The sequence below is a fragment of the Neophocaena asiaeorientalis genome, unplaced genomic scaffold (genome assembly GCF_003031525.2).
Source record: "Neophocaena asiaeorientalis asiaeorientalis breed wild unplaced genomic scaffold, Neophocaena_asiaeorientalis_V1.1 scaffold154, whole genome shotgun sequence".
Lineage (NCBI taxonomy): Eukaryota > Metazoa > Chordata > Mammalia > Artiodactyla > Phocoenidae > Neophocaena > Neophocaena asiaeorientalis.
In genome coordinates this window covers 5,661,367-5,685,049 of record NW_020172982.1, presented here as the reverse complement: position 1 = coordinate 5,685,049, position 23,683 = coordinate 5,661,367, and the positions used below count along the sequence as shown (strand labels likewise).

Sequence of the window (23,683 nt, the reverse complement as noted above, 5' to 3'; positions counted from 1 at the left end):
GGCAGGCGAACTCTCAACCACTGCGCCACTAGGGAAGCCCCATCTCCATCATTTTAATGATGCCACTTTAGGGCCGTGGTTCTCAGCCTCGCCTGCACATCCGAATGTCCCAGGCAGTTACAAAACTCAGGTCTCAGTTACGAAACACTGATTGGATTGGGATGCAGCCTGGGTGCTGGGACTTTGCAAAGCCACCCAGGTGATTTGGGTGTGTGGCTCAGGGTTACCAATAGAGTTTTAGGAGCTAAGCAGTGCCACCAGTTTGACTTTGCAGCTGGGAAACAAAAACCCACAGCTGGCCCCGACTGCTATTGGCAAAGCTGTGCTGAGAGGCAACCAGAGCCCCACTGCTATGGCAGGACCAGAAGTGGCCGTGCAGACAGTGTGCAAACGGGGCCAGGGGCTGGATGGAGCCCCCCCTGGACCATCAGACCTTGAGGAGGTCAAACCCATTCTTTGACTGGATGCAAACGTGAGCCTGAATGTGATAGCCAGGTTCCGCCCTGCCCCTGACAGAGGGCGGGTTGTACTATATCAGGGCAGAATAGAAGGATCAGGTTTGAACCTCAGGAAGTGGGTATGTGATTCACCCAACAGGCGTTTTTTAAGAATCCTAGTTCCAGTGTGTCAGGCATTGTGCAAGGAGCAGCTAATAAAAAGATAAGGTCTGACGGTCCGTGCCAAAGCCAAATGGCTCAGAGTGATCACGCCATATAATATTTCAAAACGTGTTATTTGCGGGAAGGCTTTAAATAAGCCAAAGGGGAGGCGGGACCCTTCAGTTGCATAGCTGAGCTGATGGCATTTCTAACTCAGAGGGATGAACAGAGCATTATTGTGTTGCATCGGCGCAAGTACAGCAAGAAAAAAAAAGATGCCTGGAGCCAGCCGTGAGCCAAACATGAATCAGCAGTCCCCTTCTATTGTTCGGAAAATAATCATGTTGCTGGGAGTTGGGCATTTAAGAATCTTGCAGAATGCCCCTCCCCACAGCGGGAAACAGACCCTGGTTGAAACATGGCATCTTCATTTTGGCTTCCTGAGCTGAAAGGAATGTAAAAAAACTTGGAGAAGATTCAGGGGGAGCTGAAGTGTGAAGATGGAAAATACAACCCAGAAGAAACGAGAGATGATTTCGACGCAGCGTTGGCAACCTCTCAGAGGCAGCTCACCAAGTGAGTGTTGATTCTCTCTGACAGCAGGAAGTAGGGCTCCCCCCCGCCCCAACCCAGGCTTCGTTACCTAGCGAATGTTCTGGGCTCATCGCTGGGCGAGCTGGTGGGAGAGGGCACAGAGCAGTGCCTGCCTTGTGAACACCTTCTGATCTGTGGCAATGAACCCCAGCTGAACCAGGATCATCACCTGGAGGCCTTGTTGAAGCACAGCCTGCTGGACTTCCCTCTCGGAGGTTCTGATTCAGTAGGTCTGGGGTAGGGCCTGAGCATCTGCATCTCTGAGGCCCCAGCTGATGTGGATGCTGCTGAGCTGGGACCGCACTGGAGGAAATAAGTCATGGGGCAGGAGCGGAGGGTGAGTGTGGCTTGAGTGCAGAAGTCCAGGTGCTTCTGTGCCATCGGTGTGTTGGTGCTATAGCGGGTCCCTCAGTGCATAGGTAGTGGCTTTTAATTAGCAATGTGCTTTGGATCAACCACACTGGCCATGATTTTGCCACCCGCCAAGGGAGCATGGCCAGAGGGAGGGAAAGAGAGTTCTCTGCAGGCCTGCGGCAGTCAAACAGGACGTAGTGTGTCCGGTGACTCTGAACCAATGAGCGTGTGTGGCTTCAGGGGTAAGAGTGACAGTAGGGTGACCCATCTCCACATTTGGCTTATACATCAGCGCTTCTCTCATGAGCAGAAGTTCTCAACAGAATCAGCTGGGAAGCCTTTTCTAGGTACACATTCCAGGGCCCAGCCCCGGAGATGGCGAGCAAGGCTTCTCAGCTGATTCTGCTGTGACCCCCTCCCTTGAGATTAAGAACTGCTTTTCCTGCAGCCTCCATGGACGTGCCCCACCCTTACAAGAAAGCATAGTGCAAGCCAGCCTCTTCGAAGGTGCAAGACTCCTTCACCTCGTTGGGTCTCGCCGTCACTGTTACTACAGGACTCGAGTGTCTCAAATTCCAGGATGCACACTTGAAACGCAAGGGGGTCTTCAGAGAAGGAAACTGTCCAGTCACAGAGCTGGGGGCCTGGATCAGCCCCTCTTCTAGACCAGGTTGACTGGGCTGGTCCTGAGTGGAGAGGTGGGGATACCTGCCCAGCGTCAAGTGTAGTCCACCAAGATGGTGCCCCAGGGCCTCTGACTTGTGCCCAAATGGTGTAGGCTGGTGGCTCAAAACATGTGATTCCTGGAAAGTACAGTCCAGTCCCCGAGGAACTTGGACGTGCAGACTCCCAGACACCCCTACCCGACACCACCACCCCTAGACTGGCTAAATCAGAAACTCTGGGGGCAGAGCCCCGGCCATCTGTGTGAGGAGCCCTCCAGGAGTTTGCCGAACCTTGAGAACCACTAGTTTCGTTTATATGTAGCTTCCTTGCTACACATAAGTCAGAAACAGAACAGAATAGAAAAGCAGGTGACCTGCCATTTATAGATTTATTGAGATCCTCTTACAAGAATTCCGGCGTGTGTAACATGCTCATTGGTTAGATTCTTACCTAAGAACTTAGCATCCAGCCACTTTCTCGGCTGCCTTTGGTGTTCCTGCAATTCCCAGTGATAACGCAGCTTACTGCATCCCCCCGCAAGGCAAGGGCTGCGTTCCTTTACTTTTTAGATACTTCACCGCAAGTTCACCATGTGACAGGGGCTCCGGAAACTCTATTGAATGATGGTCAAATCTTGCTTTTGCCCACGATGAGCTTGACTCCAGCCGAGGTTTCATTCTCTGTTCTCTCTTCCACAGCTCATGCCAGGCTGACCCACTGAAAGGTCAATATGAAACAGAAAGGCCAAATTATGTAGCCCTGGGTTCACAGAGAATGAGGGCTAAAAAGAGATCAGGTAACCACACCCTCGAACTTTTCACTGATTCCCAAAGCTGTTACGGCCACGGTCCCCAAACTCTGTACCAAGGCACCCTGGGAGTGCCACAGCAAACCCAGAGGAACACAATGGAATGTCTAATTTTTGAGGGAAACACAGGCACAGCTGTCAGACGCCATGCAAATACTACTATTAGGCTGTTTGGAACTATTTACTTAATAAACAGAACATTTGTTCCTTTTACCTGGGGTCACTGTGAAGCAGTTTCTGAAACAGTAGCGGTGCCAGGAAAATTGAGGACCTCTGTGCCCTAGAATCACTGACCACGGAAGGGGGTATATTTTGACTGTACACTTTCTGGTGACACATTTAAGGGAGTTCATATTCCAAATTTAACTTAAAAGTCAGGAGGAAAAACAAAACACCTCTAACCTAAAAGAGAACAGAATTTTGAAAAAGAATAGATACATGTACATGCATAACTGAATCACTTTGCTGTACACCCGAAACTAACATAACATTGTTCATCAACTCTACTCTGATATAAAATTTTTTTAATTCATAAATTCAAAAAAAAATGCAACTGCATGAGTCTTTTAAGGGCTTCTTTTCCTTCTTACCTTCCTAGGTAGATCTGTTCACCCCAATTCCCTGACTCAACCCTTAACCAAGGTTCCCGTAATTTTTTTTAAAAATCACCTTTCTTCGTGACTTAAATATAATGGATTAATTCTTACAAATTTGAACTGATAATTGCTCTGATGCATTCCTGAAAATCACCTTTAAAACACATTGTTGAAAGACAAAATCTAAGCTGTGTGTACACTGTGCTCGCAGGAAACCGTTGGCTTTGTCAAAATATTCAGCCTTCGCCAGGCAGCATTAAACGAGAACCCACCGAAGGGGAAAATGGAGATTGTACAACGTTTATGAAGTCTGTTTCTGTAGATAACTCTCAATGCAGACGCGCTCCTTCCACTACATTTGGCATCTAAGAAATAGTGAACAATTATGTATATGTATAAGGAGAATCTTATTTGCATCTTCAAGGGATTTGGGGGGGGGGCAAAGCAGTCTTCATTATGTCTCCTCTGGAAGAATATTCTTTCTGTCCCAGGGTTAAAAATCTGCAAGGAGCTCAGGGCAGATTCCAGAGGCAACAGAACCCAAGCTCCATCTGGGCACTGCCGTCGCCCTGGGGTGGAGATGGTCAGGGGTCAAGCAGTAGAATCTTTCTTAGGAGGCTGTCGAGGGCAGGGGGTTGGAGTGGGTTCTTGTTTGTTGTTGCCTCACTCGCCATCAAACTCTTTTAAGAAATCAATAATACATCATTGGCTTCCGTGTTACCATTTCATTTTCCCACGCGTTTGTTGTCCCTACCTGTGTCCTGGTGAGTCACCTAACCACAAGTGCTTACTCCGGTTCTGCGTGGTACCCTTGTTCCTCAGGCATTATGACGGATGCATCCCAGGCCCCTCAACACACATGCCCGTTGTTGTCTTTGGCGCAGGGATGCTGCACTCCTGTCCACCAGGTGTCAGCAGAGGCAGTTTTAACAGCTTGCTTTGGCCAACAAGACATCTGTTGAGGTTGTTTCTCCTGTTGCGTCGGGCGATTCCCTCAAACTACCCATCTGCTTCCTCTTAAGAGTCTTACTTCTTAGAAGCATTCAGAGGTGATGGCTCACCTCTAGAGAAAGGTAGCTAGGAAGAAAGTGTGTTATAAACATAGCAGGTGGCGAGTCGAGGCTTTCAGAGGTGGCCTCATAAAACTATTTCCGGCTGGTTCCTTCTTGACTTTTCTATCACTGCGTTATGTGGTTAGAAATGGTTCTAAGTTTCACTCATCGTGACACTAAATTAGATGTAGCAGAGAGTTTTAGATTCACAGGGGACTTGTGTGTTTGTTTGAAAGCCCACTCTGACCCCAAGAACCCCACTCCTAGCACTGCTGACCTAGTCTTCAAAGCAGAAACAGGATTTTTCTCAGGCTGTGGCCCCAGCCCCTTGCACGTGAGGATGCAGGAATACCACCAAGTGCCAAGCACATCTGTTCTATTTCATCCATCTATTCCCTTTGAGGTGGATGACCTTACCCACCTGGGGACGTGACTCTTGACCTCCCCCATGTCATTCTGTTGACAAATGGCAGGGCCTGTGCTCCTTCCAAGCCATGGTGACTTTGCCCAGGAAAGAGAAGGAGAAAGAGAAGGGAAGAGGGAGAGAAGGCGGCAGTGATTTGGCATGGACAGAGGTTAAAAGAAAGAGTAGAAATGAGCCACAGAGTGGGATCGTTGAACTTGAATTAAAATCATTTTACCGAGAACAAAAAAATCAGCCACAGCAAATTAAGCTCAGCTTCAACCACAGAGCCTGGCTGTGTTCTCTCTCTACTAAAGGCAGAACACTTAGAGTGATGGCTGAAAATCTGAAAAGGAAATTACAGCTTTACCACCCAGAGTTTACTGATGTCTCTGATGTGGGGCTCTAGGCTCCCGCCACGCCCAGCGGAGAGGTTGTCACCCTGCCCCGTGCTCTAACAGGTGATCCACTGGGACAAACACCTGGGCCATGTCACAGGGGAGAGCTATGACTATTTTCCCACACCTTTATTAAGTAACTCACAGTCTTTTGTTCCATTTTAATCAGCCCGATCCCTAGTCTAACTAGGCTGGCTTTGTAAATTTTTTTCTCGTACTGAATTTTTGATACTACACTCCCGAATAGGGTTAGTTTTACCAAGTGGAAAAAAGTGGATCACAATGTTGTATGAGTTGAATACCCCTGGCCTCTGTTCTCTTCTATTTGAGAAGTGCCTAAGTTATTACCATCATCAGAAATTCAACCATTATATATATTCACTTCACTGGATCCTAGATTTACTCTTAAAATGCAAAGACCTCAGGGAAGGACAACTGGGGCTGCATTTGGAATGCTGTAGATTGGATACAAATTCATCTGCGCACCCAACCTTCCTTGCTCCCCGTAACAAATTTAAATGAACTTGAAGGGGAAAAAAATTCACAAAAGGTAAAATTCAGACTGGGAAGAGGAGAATGGCAGAGGAGAGAGGAGCATTTCCACCTCCATCTTATCTTAGGGTCTACGGAGGTGGGCTTCTGTGCTGTTATGTCTTTTAAACCACTTCAGGGCGCCCCTAGTGGCCAGAATAGCTCCAGTTGCCCACACCTTAGGGATGACTGGGATTGGCCAGGAGATGACCGGGTGTAATAATAGTGACTATAATAATGAAGACCTCTTCCAGTACTGTAGGTCGGTGTCCACTTTTACATTTACAGAGAATTCTCAAATTCCCTGGTCCTCAGGGCTCCCCTGGTGGCGCAGTGGTTGGGAGTCCGCCTGCCGATGCGGGGGACGCGGGTTCGTGCCCCGGTCCGGGGGGATCCCGCGTGCCGCGGAGCGGCTGGGCCCGTGAGCCGTGGCCGCTGAGCCTGCGTGTCCGGAGCCTGTGCTCCGCAACGGGAGCGGCCACAACAGTGAGAGGCCACAACAGTGAGAGGCCCGCGTACCGCAAAAAATTCCCTGGTCCTCGTCATAACCTGAAGGGTAGGAGATTGTGATTTCACTTCACAAGGGCGGCTCAGAGCGTGAAGAGACCCAGCCAAAATGTGCAAGCTGCTGACCTGAGACCCAAAAGCATCCGAATGACTCGCAGCCCAGGGTCTGTCCTCCATACGCTGGGACTGAACTTGTTCTTACCAACAATTCCCAAGCATCAGGGACAAAGCTGTGATGGGGGGAAGGGAGAGAAGCAGACACTCCAAGAGGGAGAGAGAGAGCTTCACGACCTCACTGCCCTCCCAGGTGAGGGCAGCCCCTCCGAGGGCATAGCTACTTGCCTGCACCCAGGCAAAGTGGTGGCAAAGCCAAAGTGTGGGTGGGGGGCGGGGGGCGAGGACCCCAGCCCCATCCCACAAACCCCCCGCAGCGCCCAGCGTCCCGCAGACCTAGTCAAAACAGCGCTTGCCGTGTAAACACAACTTCAAGACCCATCCCAAGTGGAGGGTGTAGCTTGGTTCTCAATTCATGTCTCCACGACCTCTGACATGAGGTCTATGTAGGAAGCCCGTGGTGTCCACGTGTGTCAATGCCAGGTGAGACGGTGTCCTGTCTGCCTCTGAGAGTCCACCCAGTATTAGCGGTCTCAGCGTGGAGCCCGTAATAGCCAGAGGCTGGAGCATCTGACCTTGTAAACAGAACCAAGAGAGTTGCCTGTGAACGTGACCCCTGCCCACCCCACACGGCCCCCTCTTGGCTTCCTGGGGCCGCCCGGGAAGTACCAGCCGAAGATGTAACGGATGACCCCAGTATAGCTCACCATTCAGACGCTCTGAGAGCCAGGGAGAGGCAAACGAGGACCACAAATGCCCTCCTCGGAAAAGGTAGATGTAGAGCCGTGAGGGAGATGCGTGTTTCATTTTTTAATTGAAGTAGAGTTGATTTACAATGTTGTGTTAACTTCTGCTGTACAGCAACGTGATTCAGTTATACATACATCTACATTCTTTTTCATATTCTTTTCCATTATAGTGATGCATGTTTCATTTTAATTATGTGCAGACTGTGTAAGCAGTGACTCACTAGGTCTGCGTGGAAAGATTTTCCAAGGGGGAATTTTCACAGTTGTCCCTTCAGTGTTGTGTTTTCTACAGAGAAAAAGAAAACACAAGGGGACAAAAGGGTGTGCTGTCAGGGCCAGGGCCTTTGACAAGGTGGGTGGGGTTCTCTCTGGCCCTAGTCTAACTTTGTGACCTTGAACACTAAGACAGGGAAGTAGCAACGATCCCACGCCGATAGGTAGCATCCTGAGGAGTCCCCCTCTGCACCAAGGCAGAGTTATCCTCTCAAATCAGGGCACTCCCTGAAGGGCCTTCCATGGCTCCCTATTTTCCATAGGACAAAGTCCAAATTCCTTAGCAAACCTCCCAAGACCCTGCATAATTTGAGGGCATTTCCCAGTTTTTCTACACACGGCTCATTTCTTGCAGAGTAGTCAGTGGGCCTCAGGGGCACAAGGAGGAGAATAAAGCACTAAGTCCTTCGCTGGGGAGAGGCCTATTGCAAAGAAGAGCCTTCAGATACAGGGTCACCTCCACCTAGAAGCCTTCCCAGATTGCCCCAAGTAGAAATGACCTCTCCTTCCCTCGTGGCCCAGTCTGCACTGAAGAGACACTTCAGGTGTCCACACGTTGCACTGTTGTAGCACGATTCTCTCCCTCTGGCAGATTAGAAGCCCCACGTGGACAGGCCCAACTGTTGTCTTCGGACAAAGCCTGGGGCAGCACCTAAATAGAGTAGGCCGGCAATCAAGGCCTCTAGGCTAACCAGCCACATAAACGAATATCGTGTGAAAGGAATGTTCTCTGTGTAGCAGCACTTTCCTAGGGACTACGCTGAAGACCTCTCTCCCCTCAGTCGGTGCTGAAATGCTGCAGCTGTTAATGGACGCTCGGCTCTGAGGGACCGGGATGCAGACCCTTACTGGGTCTCACTGGAGGCTGTTCTCTGCCCGGGAGCAGCAGGCCTGTTGTAACGATGACCTGCAGGCTGTGAGTGGCCCCCAGGACAGGGACAGCGCTGCAGTCAGCGCTGCTCACATCACCCCCGACCTCCTCGCTGCCGGCCTACTCACCCACCCAGAGGGGAAGTCCTGTGCTCGCTTTCCTTTCCCCACAGGTAGAACACTCCACTTTCTTTCTTTTTAAGCTGTTTGGACTTTGTTTCCTCCTTTGATGCCGTGACCCCCTCGGTGGCTCCAGAGGGGACCTCCTGTGCTTCCCTCCTCTGCACAGAGCACTGGCTGACACCTGCCCTGTGTCCCGGGCAACCCCGAAGCAGCCCCGCGATGCCTGTCCACTCAGAGCGTTTAACTACTGTTTAAAACTCAAGAGCTCGTTGCAGGAAAATAGCACTAAATAATATGAAATACTAGAGTCCTGTAGGAATAGGAACCGAAGTGCACGATGAACACTATAGGAGTGGGAATAGGAACAGAAATGTATATTAATGCTATAAGAATATTAACAGTTTAGCATAGTGTAGTAATACTAAAATGCTATAGGAATAGGAGCGGGAATATACTATTAATGCTCTAGTAATGGTAACAGTTCAGTATAGTGTAGTGATACTAAATTACTATAGATAGTACTTTAGTACTTTCCTACAGTAGAAGGAAAACAGTACTAAATAACAAAATCAGTACTAAATTTCGTGGTGGTAACAATATTTTTTAAGCCTTAATGAGATGTTTTTCCTCTTTCTGGATACTCTCTGCTTCACACACAGTGCTTCAAAATTTGAAAACAAAGATATTTTTTAAGTGTTGGTGTAGCAAGAACACAACTAGGATAAAAAGGACACGAAACGCTTTTGCCACCTTCGTATTCATGCTGTGTTTGAATGTCGGTGTTGTCAGTCAGGATTCCTCTGGTTGCAAGGGGCAGAAACCTGCCCGGACCTGGCTTCCGCGGACGTGGGCACCGTCTTGCTCAGGAAGGGTTGAGGGGGCCGCAGGGACACAGCTGGGCCTCAGGGAGAGCTGAAAGCAGGGCTCTGAGGCCACAGCATTCTCTCGTCACCCCGAGTTCTCCGTGAATGTCAGGTGCATCCTCTGTCTCACCTGCAGACCGGCTTTGGCCGTGTGGCTAAAAGGCATGGCGTCAGACGGTTTGAGAGTTCTAGTTTCTGATCAATTCTGCCACCAGAGCTGGAATACGTAACCTACCCCAAAAAAGGCACCATGTCAGCCCCTCCCAGGTCTTGGCCCACCGTGGCCAAAGGTGGAGCACTGTGGTTGGCCCAGCCGGAGCCAAGTTCCTTGTCCACTCCAGAATCTTCAGGAGCGGCATCCCAGGAGGATGAGGCCGTGTCCACAGGACGGGAGGGGAGTTAATGGCAGCTCAGTTTCTAAGCACGAGAGGTCTAGACAGTCAGTACTACAGGTGTGATCCACACTCTCCCTTTAGGGGGTCTCAGAACCTGATTCTCTCTCTCACAACCCAGCTGCACAGTTGAAGGGGACAGAACAGAGGGCTTGTGGCTGGTGACCCTTGAAATGTTCATCAGTAGCAAGAACGCATTTTCCTAGTAATTAATCCTCATCTCTTCTACCAGATGCCAGTTCAGCAATCTCATACCATGAGATTCAACTTTCGTTCATTTTATTTTATTCACTTATTCAGAGCATATATTTCTTTTTTAGTGTTTTTTTATTTATTTTTGGCTGCATTGGGTCTTCGTTGCGGTGTGCGGGCTTCTCATTGCGGTGGCTTCTCTTGCTGCGGAGCACAGGCTCTAGGTGCACGGGCTTCAGTAGTTGTGGCTCGTGGGCTCAGTAGTTGTGGCACGCGGGCTCTAGAGCGCAGGCTCAGTAGTCGTGGCACACGGGCTTAGTTGCTCCGCAGCATGTGGGATCTTCCCGGACCAGGGCTCGAACCCGTATCCCCTGCACTGGCAGGCAGGTTCTCATCCCCTGCGCCACCAGGGAAGCCCCGCATATATTTCTTGAGGGCCTATTTTGTATCGGACACTCTGCTCATGTGGAAGATATAAAAATGACCAAGACGTAGTCCCTGCCACAAAGAGGTTACAGTCTAGTGGGAAAGGCAGCCTTGGAAACATGTGGTGACCACATGTGATGACCAAGGTGTGACCATCAAGGTATGAATTCAGTGCTGCAGGATTCGATGTGGAGACAGAGAGGGAATGGACGCATATATCAACCCACATTGTAAACACAGTCCACGTGCTTCCTCTTCTCCGATCAGTTATTAGTATCAGGACGTTCCCTCCCTCATCCAATGGATTGTGTTTACCCAGCACTTTCATTCACATCCTCTTCACACCTCAGAATCATCAGCCTCGTGAAGCAGGTAACGCAAGCATTATCCTCCTCATTTTGCACGTGAAGAAATCACGATCCCATGGCGAGTCCATGACAGCACGGGCCCTCCGACCCATGCCTAGGTCTCCGGTACAAGGCCAGAGCCACCGTGCTACGCTATCTACTGCTGGATACAGAAACCCTTCTGGAAAAAGAAACCTCATCCGGATCTGTCCCCAGCGACACGCAGAAGGACTCTGACCCGCGTTCAGCAGCCATCTGGGTCCTCATCTGCGTGTGGCCTTCAACAATCGGCCCTCCGTCGGTGCCTCTGGTCTCTGACCCCCACCGAGTCTCCATCCCCATCCCCGTATGAGGCCAGGTCTGTCTGCTGCTCTCGGATCTCACTGATACAGTGATGAGAAGGGACTCGGCACTGACCAAGGAAAAGTCACACATAAGATGTGAATATGGCTTCCATTCTCCAGAGCGGCGTGTCTAAGACTTCAGAGTGTCCATCAGTCATCTGCAGTTGCATCTCGTCCAAGTGCAGATTTGATGGAGCGGGTTTGACATAGGACCCAAATTTTCTATTTCTAGCGAGCTCCCAGTGATGCTGAGGCTGCTGGTCCGCAGACCGCACTTGGAGAAGCAAGGATCTGGATTGAGGATGCTAACGCATCTCAGCCGCTCTTGGGAAAGACAGCAAGTCACTCGGCTGGTGCTTTCTTAAAAAACTTGAGATGGAAAATAGACATGTGACCGCGAAAAAAATATTATTATAAAGACATGTTTATAGGAGGAACCCTGAGGTGAAAATTAAAAGGTCTTGTAAACTTATGTGTATCACGCAGCCCACCTCTGCTTCACTTGCTCTGAGTTGAAAGTAACAAATCACCTCCAGCTAATTAACACATGTGATGTTGTTTGGAACAAAACCTTATGGAAAATGCAGGTTATAACCCATGGTATTTTTCTTGTCTTTTTCTCTATAGGAGATGTCAGTGAAAAAAAGGGTCCGGAATGATTACTAACCCATGACTCCCAACAGTATGACAGGTATCTGTTTTATTTTCTTTACTTTGTGTGTTTCCATTTTTGTTCCACCCAAAGAGAAATATAGGCTTCCTAAAAGACCAACCTAAGAGTCTTAGCAACAGTTATTTCCCAGCCAATGAGTGTTATTAAATGCAAATATATCCATACTCTGGTTTCTTTTCAGCTCATATAAATCTTTCGCCTGGGGGGGGGCGGAAATGCAAATATATCCTGTGACTACATCCCAACAAATGTGCTTCCAGCTTTTTCGGAAGCCTTGAGATGCATCATCACCAGGAACATGATGGGAGGAAGTGATAATTCACAGTGAAATCCTAGTTTCCAGCCTTCACAAGGTTACCCTCTCACACCCAATACTTTTACCTGCCACATTCATTCAGATCAGTATAAGAAATGGCTCTATGTACTCGGTGACCACTGAGTTCAGACATCTTCCTGATGGAATATTCGGCAGCAGAGTCAGAATGGAATATGATGAGAGCACATAAGCTAAAGCGAGCTAGAAAGCAAGGGACAGAGGCGAGACAGAATGCCCCCTGAGGAACAGGTTGCAATAGCAGGATTCTCTGTTCAATGCACAGAGCTGGGATTGCAAACTCACAGGCCCCAGGGGCCAGATAGATAACGCCCATGTCCCAAACAGCTGGCTGTCAGGAAAAACAAACCAGACAGGAGAACCAGGCAACAAGCAGGGAGGGAACCCAGTGTGTCCAGAGATTTCAAATTTTCAAGAGAAGCTGGAAGCCAGATTTGGAATGAAATATGCCCATTTCTGTTTGGTTTTTTGGGGGGCCGCGCTGCACGGCATGCGGGATCTTAGTTCCCTGACTAGGGATCAACCCCTTGCGCTCTGCAGTGGAAGCACAGAGTCCTAACCACTGGACTGCCAGGGAATTCCCCAAAATATCCCCATTTCTAAATGCAAGCAGTTAACATATAAAAATATCAAGGATTCATGGGCCAGTCAAAATACGTCTTCTGACTAGAATCAACCGTGGGCTCTCAGTTGATAACCACACATTCCAGCCCAACCCCAAGCCTAGGACTGTCGTTTGGTTACCATGGCAGCAGGGCAGGTACCCATAGACATCAGCCTTCTGCAGGTTTACAAGCCTTAACGTAATGACCATAACCTTACACCTCCCAGAATCACTGCCCTGTCTCTCGACCCATTGATACTCGAGTTCCTGGCGCAGCAAAAAGATAGAGCACCTGAACAAACTGGAATGATTCACACCTGTAGGATAGCCTCGGAATCCCATCTTATCTTCCCATCTTATTTCTCAGTGACAGGCACCAAAACACACCCTCCCCCATTTCTGTGTCACTGCCAACTTGACCATTGTAGCATGGAAAGCCATGGACCATACATAAACAAATAGGCGTGGCTGTATCTCAATAAAACTTTATTTACAAAACAGGCAGCAGGCCAGCTTTGGCCTGAGGACTGTAGTTCGCTGACTCTTATTCTAGGGGTCAGGATAGTCTTATTGTTGAGCAGAATCCCCAGGCCAGATCAGCTCATCTCCAGGACAGAGCTAGAAATCCAGGCTCACTCTAAGATGGTTCTGTATTAAGCCGGCTTTCAGCCCATCTGCGGATGCGGGATGCTTTCCCTGTGGGCTGGGCTGGAACCAGCTGCCCCTCCTCCCCGTGTAGGAGGATGCTTTTGCTTCCCAGCATTTGCTTCATAGCATAGAAACTAACAGCAATTCTATTTTCAAAAGAAATCTACTCCACACATGCATATGCTCAGTCTATGTTGATGGGCTCAGCTGAGAAAATCATTGCTTTAGACTCCCTTGTTTGTGGATGAAATAAAACAGGGTCCTTTTCCCTCTGTCTTTTCCTATGGTCTCAAGCTGCATGTTTATTTTAAGAAACCTAAAAGGAGACCATAATAAAGCTGTAAGTCATCAGAACTAAGTGCTTGCTTTAAAAGCATAACTTAAAGGGCAAATATGCATATTTTCTTTTTGAAACACATAATATGCAAATATGCATATTTTCTTTTTGAAACACATAATGGGCACTGTTACTGTTATGCAATACAGGAAATCAATTAACCTTTATGAAAAGAAAACCAATTTTTAAATGAACAGGAGTAAGAACATTGAATGCGTTTTGCCAAAACCCAGCAGACAAGCATTTTCAGATTAAAGAAACGCCTTCAGCCGCTTACGAAATTTCTGTATTTTGCACTAACTCAAATGGAGAATGGTTAATTTTCTGGGGCTATTTAATATCCACTGCAGTGAAGTCAAGTCCTGCTAAAATGTTCTCGTTGCTCTACCTTAACCTAATTTGACATTAGGATTGTATGACATCGCTCACCAAAAATACTGATTCTTAGAGGAAAGGAAGGAAGTGCCTTGATACCGTATTTCATTGGTTGGGATTAATAAGCACGGCTTCCGAGGGAATCTTTGGGGGACTCTGCTAACATTTATGTCATTATAATGAGCTCCACTTTGCAGAAAATCATGATTCGTCGCATAGGGGAGTTTGTTCTAAGATATGAATACCTAGAATTTTAAATACCCAAATGAGAGGCTTTTAGCCTTGACTGAAAAGGGAACTAAGAACTTGGACCCCTCTAAATGTGCCTGGAGAGGCAGAGGCAGAGCTCTATTACATTGACCCTGACCTGGTTCTAGGGAGTTAGGATGTGACATAAAGTCACCCCTGTGATGAACCTGCCATGTGAATAACATCGACCTAACTCAGCAGTGTGGCCTGAGCCTCTTCTCTGTGACCTGCTTGTTCATCTAACTTCCCAACTGCGACCTTTGCCTTCTCCTTTTTCTCGCTCAAGGCATTATATTCAGTGTGTCCCAGGGGCCAGGGGAGGAGTGTCTGCATGATGGGAAAGACCAGAGCATTCTATAGGTGTCCCAGTGTTTTCACTGGGTGATCCTCAGGTTGTTTGCGTGCTTGTTTCGTGTGTGTGTTTGTTTCTTCATCTTTTTAAATGGCGGTATAGTTCTTTTACAATGTTGTGTTAGTTTCTGCTGTACAATGAAGCGAAGCAACTGTTTGTATACATATATCCCCTCCCTCTTGGATCTTCCTCCCTTCCCCTCCCCCCGGCCCACCCATCTAGGTCACCACAGAGCACCAAGCTGATCTCCCTGTGCTATACAGCAGGTTCCCACTAGCTATCTGTTTTACACATGGTAGTGTACATATGTCAATCCTAATCTCCCAATTCATCCCACCACCCCCGGCCCTCCCTGTGTCCACACATCCATTTTCTACATCTGCGTCTCTATTCCTGCCCTGCAAATTGGTTCATCTGTACCATTTTTCTAGATTCCACATATATGCGTTAATATACGATATTTGTTTTTCTCTTTCTGACTTACTTCACCCTGTATGACAGGCTCTAGGTCCACCTACGTCTCTACAAATGACCCATTTTCATTCCTTTTTTCAAAAAGGAAAGAAAGCAAATTTGTCGTTGGTGGTAGGAGGTCATGACGGGGAGGGTTCTTTACCCTTCCCAACGTCTTGTATAGGTGGGAGGTTGGAGGCCACAGAAAAGGCAGTAGATGGGGGCACATGCCCCACTCTGAACAATACAGAAGAATCTGATTTAGATGCTTTGTATCAAAGCCCCTTGTCCTGATTTGTTAAGCATGATGAAATTTACATTTCTCACTACGCCTGAGGTTGAAATTGTTTTGCATGTCTGTTGGCCACTTGTATTTTTTTTCTTCATCCGTAACTTCCTTGCTTGTTCATATATAGTGTCCAGTTGCCCGTTGCGGGTTTTATAGTTTTCTCATTATTTGTAGAAGCAATTTATTACGTATTCAAGATAATAACAAAGCAAGCCACCTCATGTCTCTAGAGGTTGACTTCCTTGTCAGTTAAAGGAGAAAGTGAGAAATTCTCCCTCTACTTTGAAGATTAGGTCGTACCTCAGATGTGAACATTTGTAAATCACATTTTCATAAAGTCGGGCATGGGTACATTGAAGGCTGGGTGTAGAGAAAAAGGGCACCCTGGAGAAAGGTTTTTTTTGCGTTTTCAGACTATCCTAATGTATAGGTTTTTCAGAGTCAGACAAATCACCTAAGCTGGGGAAGCTCGTGTTTTATTGTAAAGCCCACGTCATTTTCAAAGGTGGCCTTCCTAGTGTTCCTGAGGCTTTTCAACCCCTCTTTATGACCGCTGCCTTCCTTCCTTCAGAAATAGAACCACAGTTGTGCTCTTGTTCTACAACCTATGGAGAATATCTCCTCACGAGGCCAGAGCTTGCCCATAGCCAGATAATGACACCACTCAAAGATAATGAATGTTGGGCTTCCCTGGTGGCGCAGTGGTTGAGAGTCCGCCTGCCGAAGCAGGGGACATGGGTTCGTGCCCCGGTCCGGGAAGATCCCACATGCCGCGGAGCGGCTGGGCCCGTGAGCCATGGCCGCTGAGCCTGCGCGTCCGGAGGCTGTGCTCCGCAACGGGAGAGGCCACAACGGTGAGAGGCCTGCATACCGCAAAAAAAAAAAAAAAAATGATAATGAATGTTAACGGCTTGCCTGTTGTTAGCATTTCCCATCAAAAATGCTCTTCTGAAATGGGATTCTGTTCACAGCTACTTAGTGACCCATCAAACCTGTGTTAGGCTTTTAATATACTATTATCATAAATAATGTTATAATGAACCACAGTGTACATAATGTGACACCTCTCTGATTATTTCCTCAGGATAAATTCTACGAAGTAAAAAAAAAACAAAAATACTGGGTCAAAGGGACTGAACATCTTTCAAAACCTTTTCTGTTGCCTAATCGTAACCAGGTTCCTGGGCCAATCAGCGCTGTAGTGTCCATTTGATCACATATCCTCTAACTTTGGAGTTTTGTAGTAGTTTAATTTTGAGAAATGCAATTAATTAGGCAAAGTTTTATCACAGTTTTTATCAAAGTTTTTCAAAACTTTACATTTTTCTTATTGATGATAGATTTGACTACACACACACACACACACAGTTGGCAACTTAAATGTCTTCTTTGTAACTTACCTGTGCAGTGAACTTTTCTACTGTACTTATTAGTCTTTTTCTTATGATTCATATATTAAGGATTTAATTCACTATCATAAATGTTACAAACTTTTTCCCATTTTAGTATACGTCTCTCCTTTTTGTTTATAGCAATATTTGACCTTTTTAAAAATTTTTCTTCTCTTGAAGTAATTCCATACTAACAGAAAGGTTGCAAGATGAGTTCAAAGAATACCCGAAGTCCTCAAATGTTGACCTTTTATCACATTTGCTTAATGCTTTCCCCTCTCTCTTTCTATCTCTACTTACATAATTTTGATTTGGTACCGTTTACAGATAAGCTTGTGAACGTGATGCTATGGCATTCTTGACATACAGAAAATTTTAATTTAGATATAGTGAGCTCTCTGGAGATGTCATTTTAGGATTCCTGTCTTTGTTGTCCAGCTGAGAACGGGGCTCAGTGGGTCCTTGGGATGAGTTAACACTTCTGTGCCAACACGTAGTTCTTTTCACTTAGACACAGGGATGACTGGTTAAGAGGGAAGGTTGTCTCAACAAACACCTTTTCTGCACCAACGACAGACACCCCCATGGTACCCTTGCCCTAGCCTGGGGGGGGAAGGGAGGGGAAACCCGACAGTGCTGGCTGTCCTTCCTTCCCTCCTGCCAAAGTCAGGAAAGCCACGCCCAGGTCTGTGTACTGGTCACCTGGCAAGGGACATAACACAGAAGCCAGATGTGGCTCTGCTCCCTTTCCCCACGTTGCTCCAGAAACCAGGAGCTTGGATCGTTGATTTATATACTCCTGGCATAATTACTCTGAAAAGGCATCTGGAGGCTTATTTCACTTTGTTCCGAATTCCTGTTTCCCCAGTTGTGGCCAAAAATAAAATGTGGCCTTGGATTCCGTAGAGCCAGCTATGCATATTACAGTGTGGCCACAGGTGGTTTTGGAGAAAGAAAAATACCGACTTGCCCAAAGAGCTAGCTCTACTGTTGGTGGAGCCAATCACAGAAGGGAACTTGGCTTTTATTTCTTGGGTATCTAACCACCTGAAGCAATGGGGGCCTCTTTGCTCCCTCCTCTGCATGGTGCCACTTCTCAAAGTAACCAAAATCTCGCTGCAAGTCAGCTAGAAAGGAAAGGCCAGGCTTCCCCCAAATGCCTTGAGGGCGAGAGGAAGGCTGCTGCAGACAAATCACACAGAGGACCTTTAAATTCCTCCCTAGACGTCTCTCCCCATCACTCCCCATCACTCCTGAGGTAACTGCAGAAACCCCAGGTCCCCTCCTGGCTCTGGGGGCTGCAGACCCCGCCCACTCCTGTCAGGAGCCCTGCCCTCTGCCCCTCCCTCCTCCCTCCCCGTCTCCACCTGTTCATTCCCCTTGGAGGTAGTGGCCCGTCGCTCTGTCTCTCCCATCTGCATCCCCCTGTAAGGCTCTGCTCAGCAAAATAAACAGATCTTCCTTTCTAAGGAACTCATCTTAGAAAGCAAAGGAAGGGAGAACCATAATTGCTTATCATTGTCCATTTTCCCCCATCGCACACAAATTAGAAGAGTGAAAGTCCCTGAACGGGGTCCGGTCTGGGGAAGAGAGGAGACCAGCATCTCAGTTCAAGATTTCCTCCAGTGTCCACCATACAGGGGAAAATCAAGAAAACCACACACACACAAAAGAGAATTTCTGTGTAGCTAACACATCACCCTTTTCTTTAACACGAAAGCAAATACAGAAGAAACAGTGATACTTTCTACAATACGAATGGGTAAAGGAAACCAGACCTGGCAACATCATCTACCTAAGGAAGAGCTGGCCTTCTGGACTCTGTCTCTGTCCCTCTCCCACCCCTCACCTCATTAACTTCCTGAACTTCTCCCGGAAGAGAAACTTCCTACTGAAAAACATGGGGCTTTCGGAAAAAGACCAAATTCATGATATCTCACCAAATTCAGCCAGATTCGTGAAAATCTTCCCTCAAAACTCCTGGGGACGCGAAGACATTTGCTTCTAGACCAACTTCACTTTCCAAATCTGAGCTGCAGCCAGGTGGCCAGGAAGGTGACATGTCAAAAACAAAACAAACAAACAAACAAAAAAAAACCAGGGCTTTGGGACTTCCCTGGTGGCGCAGTGGTTAAGGGTCCACCTGCCAATGCTGTGGACACGGGTTCGAGCCCTGGTCCGGGAAGATCCCACATGCTGCGGAGCAACTAAGCTCATGCACCACAACTACTGAGCCTGCTCTAGAGCCCACGAGCCACAACTACTGAGCCCACGAGCCACAACTGCTGAAGCCTGCGTGCCTAGAGCCCGTGCTCTGCAACAAGAAGCCACCGCAGTGAGAAGCCCACGCACCTCAACGAAGAGTAGCCCCTGCTAGCCGCAACTAGAGAAAGCCTGCGCTCGGCAATGAAGACCCAATGACGCCATAAATCAATTAACTAATTAATTTTTTTTAAAGTTTGAAAGGAAAAACAGGGCTTTATAGAGTGAAAGGTGGGAACACGAGAGTGAAGAAAAAAATTGTCATACAGAGTGAAGTAAATCCAAAAGAGAAAAACAAATATCATACATTAACGTATATATGTGGAATCTGGAAATATGGCGCAGATGAACCGGTTTGCAGGGCAGAAATAGAGACACAGGTGTAGAGAACAAACGTATGGACACCAAGGGGGGAAAGCGGGTCTGGGGGGATGAATAGGGAGATTGGGATTGACGTGTATACACTAACATGTATAAAATAGAGAACTAATAAGAACCTGCTGTATAAAATAAAGCAATGTATTTCCTTATCAACAGCCCCTGTATCCCCCCAGAAGCCACCCTTTACAATATTTGGCCTCTCCTGGACCCCCACCCGGGGCCCCACTCCCTGCCCCTCCCCACCTCCATTGTTACCAGCATCACTTCTGTCACCACCACCACCACCATCACCCCTCAGTATCCACCATCTCCACTCTTTTGAGCCCCCTGTAACCAAGAATTGCCCGCACCTCCCTATTCGGCTTGTGTTAACAAGTCACAAATGTCAACCCTAACCTGACAGGTTCTGTTATGTCAGGACAGATCTTCCTCTCTGTTCACCCAAGGTCCTTCAAAAGAACTGAAAGTCATTTTTCCCAACAGGAATTTAGTCCCTGATGAACATGTGATGGTATTGCGTTTGCAGTGAGCCAAGAGTTTCTTCTCTGCGCCACCTCCACCTGTCCCCAACCCGCAACTGACAGTCCCGGGCTCGTGCTTTACCTCCCTTGGCTTTTCTTTTACATCTTGGCCATCATGACATTCTCGCTCTGGAGTTTTCTGTGCTGTAGAAGGGAAACTAGCGTGGACGTCCAGCTCCCCAGCCTGTAGGGTGCAGGTGCATCCCGTCATGGTGCTGACGCTGAGCTGAGAGGCGTTTTCTCGAACCCTCACACTTCACACATCAGGAGGCAAAGGCGAGCACGGTGAAGTGACCTGCCCATAGTCACCAAGGTGGACAGTTAAGTGTTTGGACACTGTTCCCAAAGCATGGGAAACTGACTTTATTTTATTTTATTTTTTTGCGGTACATGGGCCTCTCACCGTTGTGGCCTCTCCCGTTGCGGAGCACAGGCTCCGGATGCGCAGGCTCAGCGGCCATGGCTCACGGGCCCAGCCGCTCCACGGCATGTGGGATCTTCCCGGACCGGGGCACGAACCCGTGTCCCCTGCATCAGCAGGCGGACTCTAACCACTGCGCCACCAGGGATGCCTGGAAACTGACTTTAAATAGTGATCAGGTCTCGTTTTCTTTTTCTTTTTTTTTCTTTTCAATTTTATTTCTATCACATTCCCATCACCATTGCTTTTTCTCTTTTGGGGGGCCATGCCACGTGGCATGTGGGATCTTAGTTCCCCGAACAGGGATGGAACCCAAGCCCCCTGCAGTGGAAGTGCAGAGTCTTAACCATTTGACCACCAGGGAAGTCCCACCATTGCTTTCTAAGTATCTCTTTAAAATGCTGCTATACAGAGTCGCTTTAAAAGACATTTTTCTCACCGTACAACCTTCCAGAGGTCCAATCTTACAGAACTTTTGATTGCCCATCATTTTCTTTTTGGTATTAAAGATGACATGGGAGGAACAAAAGATAAGCTAACAGCGGGGTTTACATTACGTTACTGAGGACTTATGTTCTTAACTGAAGCTTAGTCTTTTTTGCTCAGCTGTGTGTATATAACGAATCTCCAAGGAAGCTGGATTCAGCGGACTTCCTTTTTGGGGGAGGACCTACCCTTGTTCTGCTCTGATTTGTCTGCACATTCCAGTCACCCTGGGAGCTTTGTAAAATCCCAGTGCCCATGGCACCCCAGACCCGCTAACTCAGAATCTCTAGGTGTGGACCCAAGACTCAGTATTCTTTTAAAACTGTCCAGGTGCTTCTGAAGCACAAGCCAGTCTGAGAACCACCATCTGGACACAGTGGTTCTCAGGCCAGGCTGCCCGTCCAGGTCCCCTCGGGAGCTCTTTCAGAATACCAATGCCTGCACCCCACCCGAGAGATGCCAGCCGAGCTGGTCTAGAGTGGAGCCTCTGGCGTCTTTGTTTTCTTTAACCCCTCAAGTGATTCTAATGTGCGCCCGAGTGTTGAGAAAAGAGCAGTTGTTCTCAAACTGGGTGGTGGGGTATCAGAATCACTGAAAATTTTGGTTACAAAAAAAGGCAAAACCAGCTCTATTCTACAGTATTACCGAATGACAAGGACCTGGGCTTCTGGGTTCCTCACTAGCTCTCCAGGTGACTGATACACACGGAAGCTTAAAAACCACTCATCTAGTGGCGTTTTGTTTTGTTTTGTTTCATATTGGATGTGTTTAAGCAAATGTTTGTTTTCCAACATTCGTTCTAACGTTTCTACCATTCTGGCATTTCCTCTGAGTACCTACAAAAGACATCTAAAATATCACCTGTTAATCTAGGGTGAACCGGGACAAACTGAGATGTAATTCATGATGCTTTGCTCTGGTTGACTACCTGGCGTGCCTTGTCACTTTCACCCAGGAATGACAAGCCCACAGTGCCTGCAGTCCGCATCTGGCTGGTGGACTGCAGCATCTCATTTACCTCAAAGGCCCGTCAGGGTAGGAGCCCCTCCAGATCACATGATCATAAAGTCCTTCAGGGATGCTCTCCACGGGCAGCATTGTTCGGTGCAGGAATGGAGCTGCCATGAGGAAACGTATTTCTCTGTCCTGCAAATTCTTGCAAATGATCGAGTCGGACACTGAGCTCAGAAGGCCACCCCATACTTCTTTAGTGAGTAGTTTGAGTTGTATGGAGCTTTTGGTTATGAGAGGCCTTCTCCCCCACCCCCAAGAGGGTTTTTTTAACATATAAATTAAATGACTACCATTTTAAGCCTCAAGGGAATGTAGCTGTCTGGGGAACAGCCCCATGGTTCTACGGTTCTCAGTCTGGACTGCACGTTTGATTCACTCAGGGAGCTTTTAAAACTCCCGACACTGAAAATGCTGAACTTTTCTCAAAGGATGTGGTGAGGATGGAGGATGGATATAAATCCTGTAACACAGGGTAGGGTCCACTGAGACTCAGCCTGGAAGAGCCCTCCTCAGGCAGTACCTGGCACAGGTAGGCACTTGACATTAGTGACTGTCAATTTAATGGTGAGAAATGGCCCATAGCATTACTGCACTACAATGGAAGAAAACAGATGTAAGTGAATGTTTGAGGGTTTTCAAAGGTTTGTTGTGCAGGTAAGCTTACATTTTCCCTGCGTTGCTTTGCTCACTCCCATAATTCCTGCCTTCTCTTTAGGGTCCCATTCAAATTCCGCCTCCTATTTAGGATTTCTTAAAAGAACTTTCTGTACCACCTAAGGCCTTTTCTTTTTCTAACAAGTGAGAGCCAAGAAATACCTTTGTTATTCTTTATTATTTTATGGAAAGATATTTTTAATGGAGTCATCTAAACATAACATTTGAAGCAAACAATTCATGCAAAAGGAAGTAGATAATTTTTTAATACAATCTCTTCCTTTCTGCAGTCCCTAATAAGATAAGCATCTTAAAACACTGGCTGGCATTATTAATACTTCATTTTCCATGGGCCGAAGTTCCTATACCAGCCGAGGCAAAGGGCCCATAGCACACAGCATCTTTCTGGATGCCCACATGCCCCAGGAGGTAGGATGGAGCAACATGTAATCACAGGAGGGGAAGGTGATAGCAGAAAATGGGAGGGGGACCCACATCCCCCTGCAGCTGCCAATAAAAAGAAGTTTAAAAAAAAAAGCACTGGGGATTCCCTGGTGGCGCAGTGGTTGAGAGTCCGCCTGCCGATGCAGGGGACACGGTTCGTGCCCCGGTCCGGGAAGATCCCACGTGCCGCGGAGCGGCTGGGCCCGTGAGCCATGGCCGCTGAGCCTGCGCGTCCGGAGCCTGTGCTCCGCAACGGGAGAGGCCACAGCAGTGGGAGGCCCGCGTACCGCAAAAAAAAAAAAAAAAAATCACTGGTTTCCTTTCCTTCGATCTCATTCTACCTGTACAGTGTCAAATTGTGATTCCCATTTTTCTGCCAGGACCCTCTTGTTAACCCTTAACCTCCCACCTCCCTTAAACCTTGTGCTTTTAAACATTTTACCTGCCAAATTGCATTTTTCGAGTAATAGAATTCATTGCCTATTTTTAGTCATCAAAAACATATATAATCTGATATTTTCAATGAGCAGGATGAAATGACCAATGTTCCCATACGACACAGATATACAGAAAAAATGTGTTTATTTTTCAAGA

The 23,683-nt window shown here is 47.6% G+C and overlaps 1 protein-coding gene across 2 annotated transcripts in view; it reads left to right on the top strand.

The window, feature by feature from the left end:
- The window catches only part of THRB (thyroid hormone receptor beta), a 307,753-nt gene that overhangs the window by 192,306 nt on the left and 91,764 nt on the right, over positions 1-23,683 (top strand). For both annotated transcript variants that reach the window (XM_024742055.1, XM_024742054.1), the window contains exon 3: positions 11,829-11,892. In XM_024742055.1, the coding sequence (XP_024597823.1) occupies positions 11,871-11,892 (22 nt within the window). In that variant the 5' untranslated portion in view covers positions 11,829-11,870. The remainder of the gene's footprint in view (positions 1-11,828; positions 11,893-23,683) is intronic.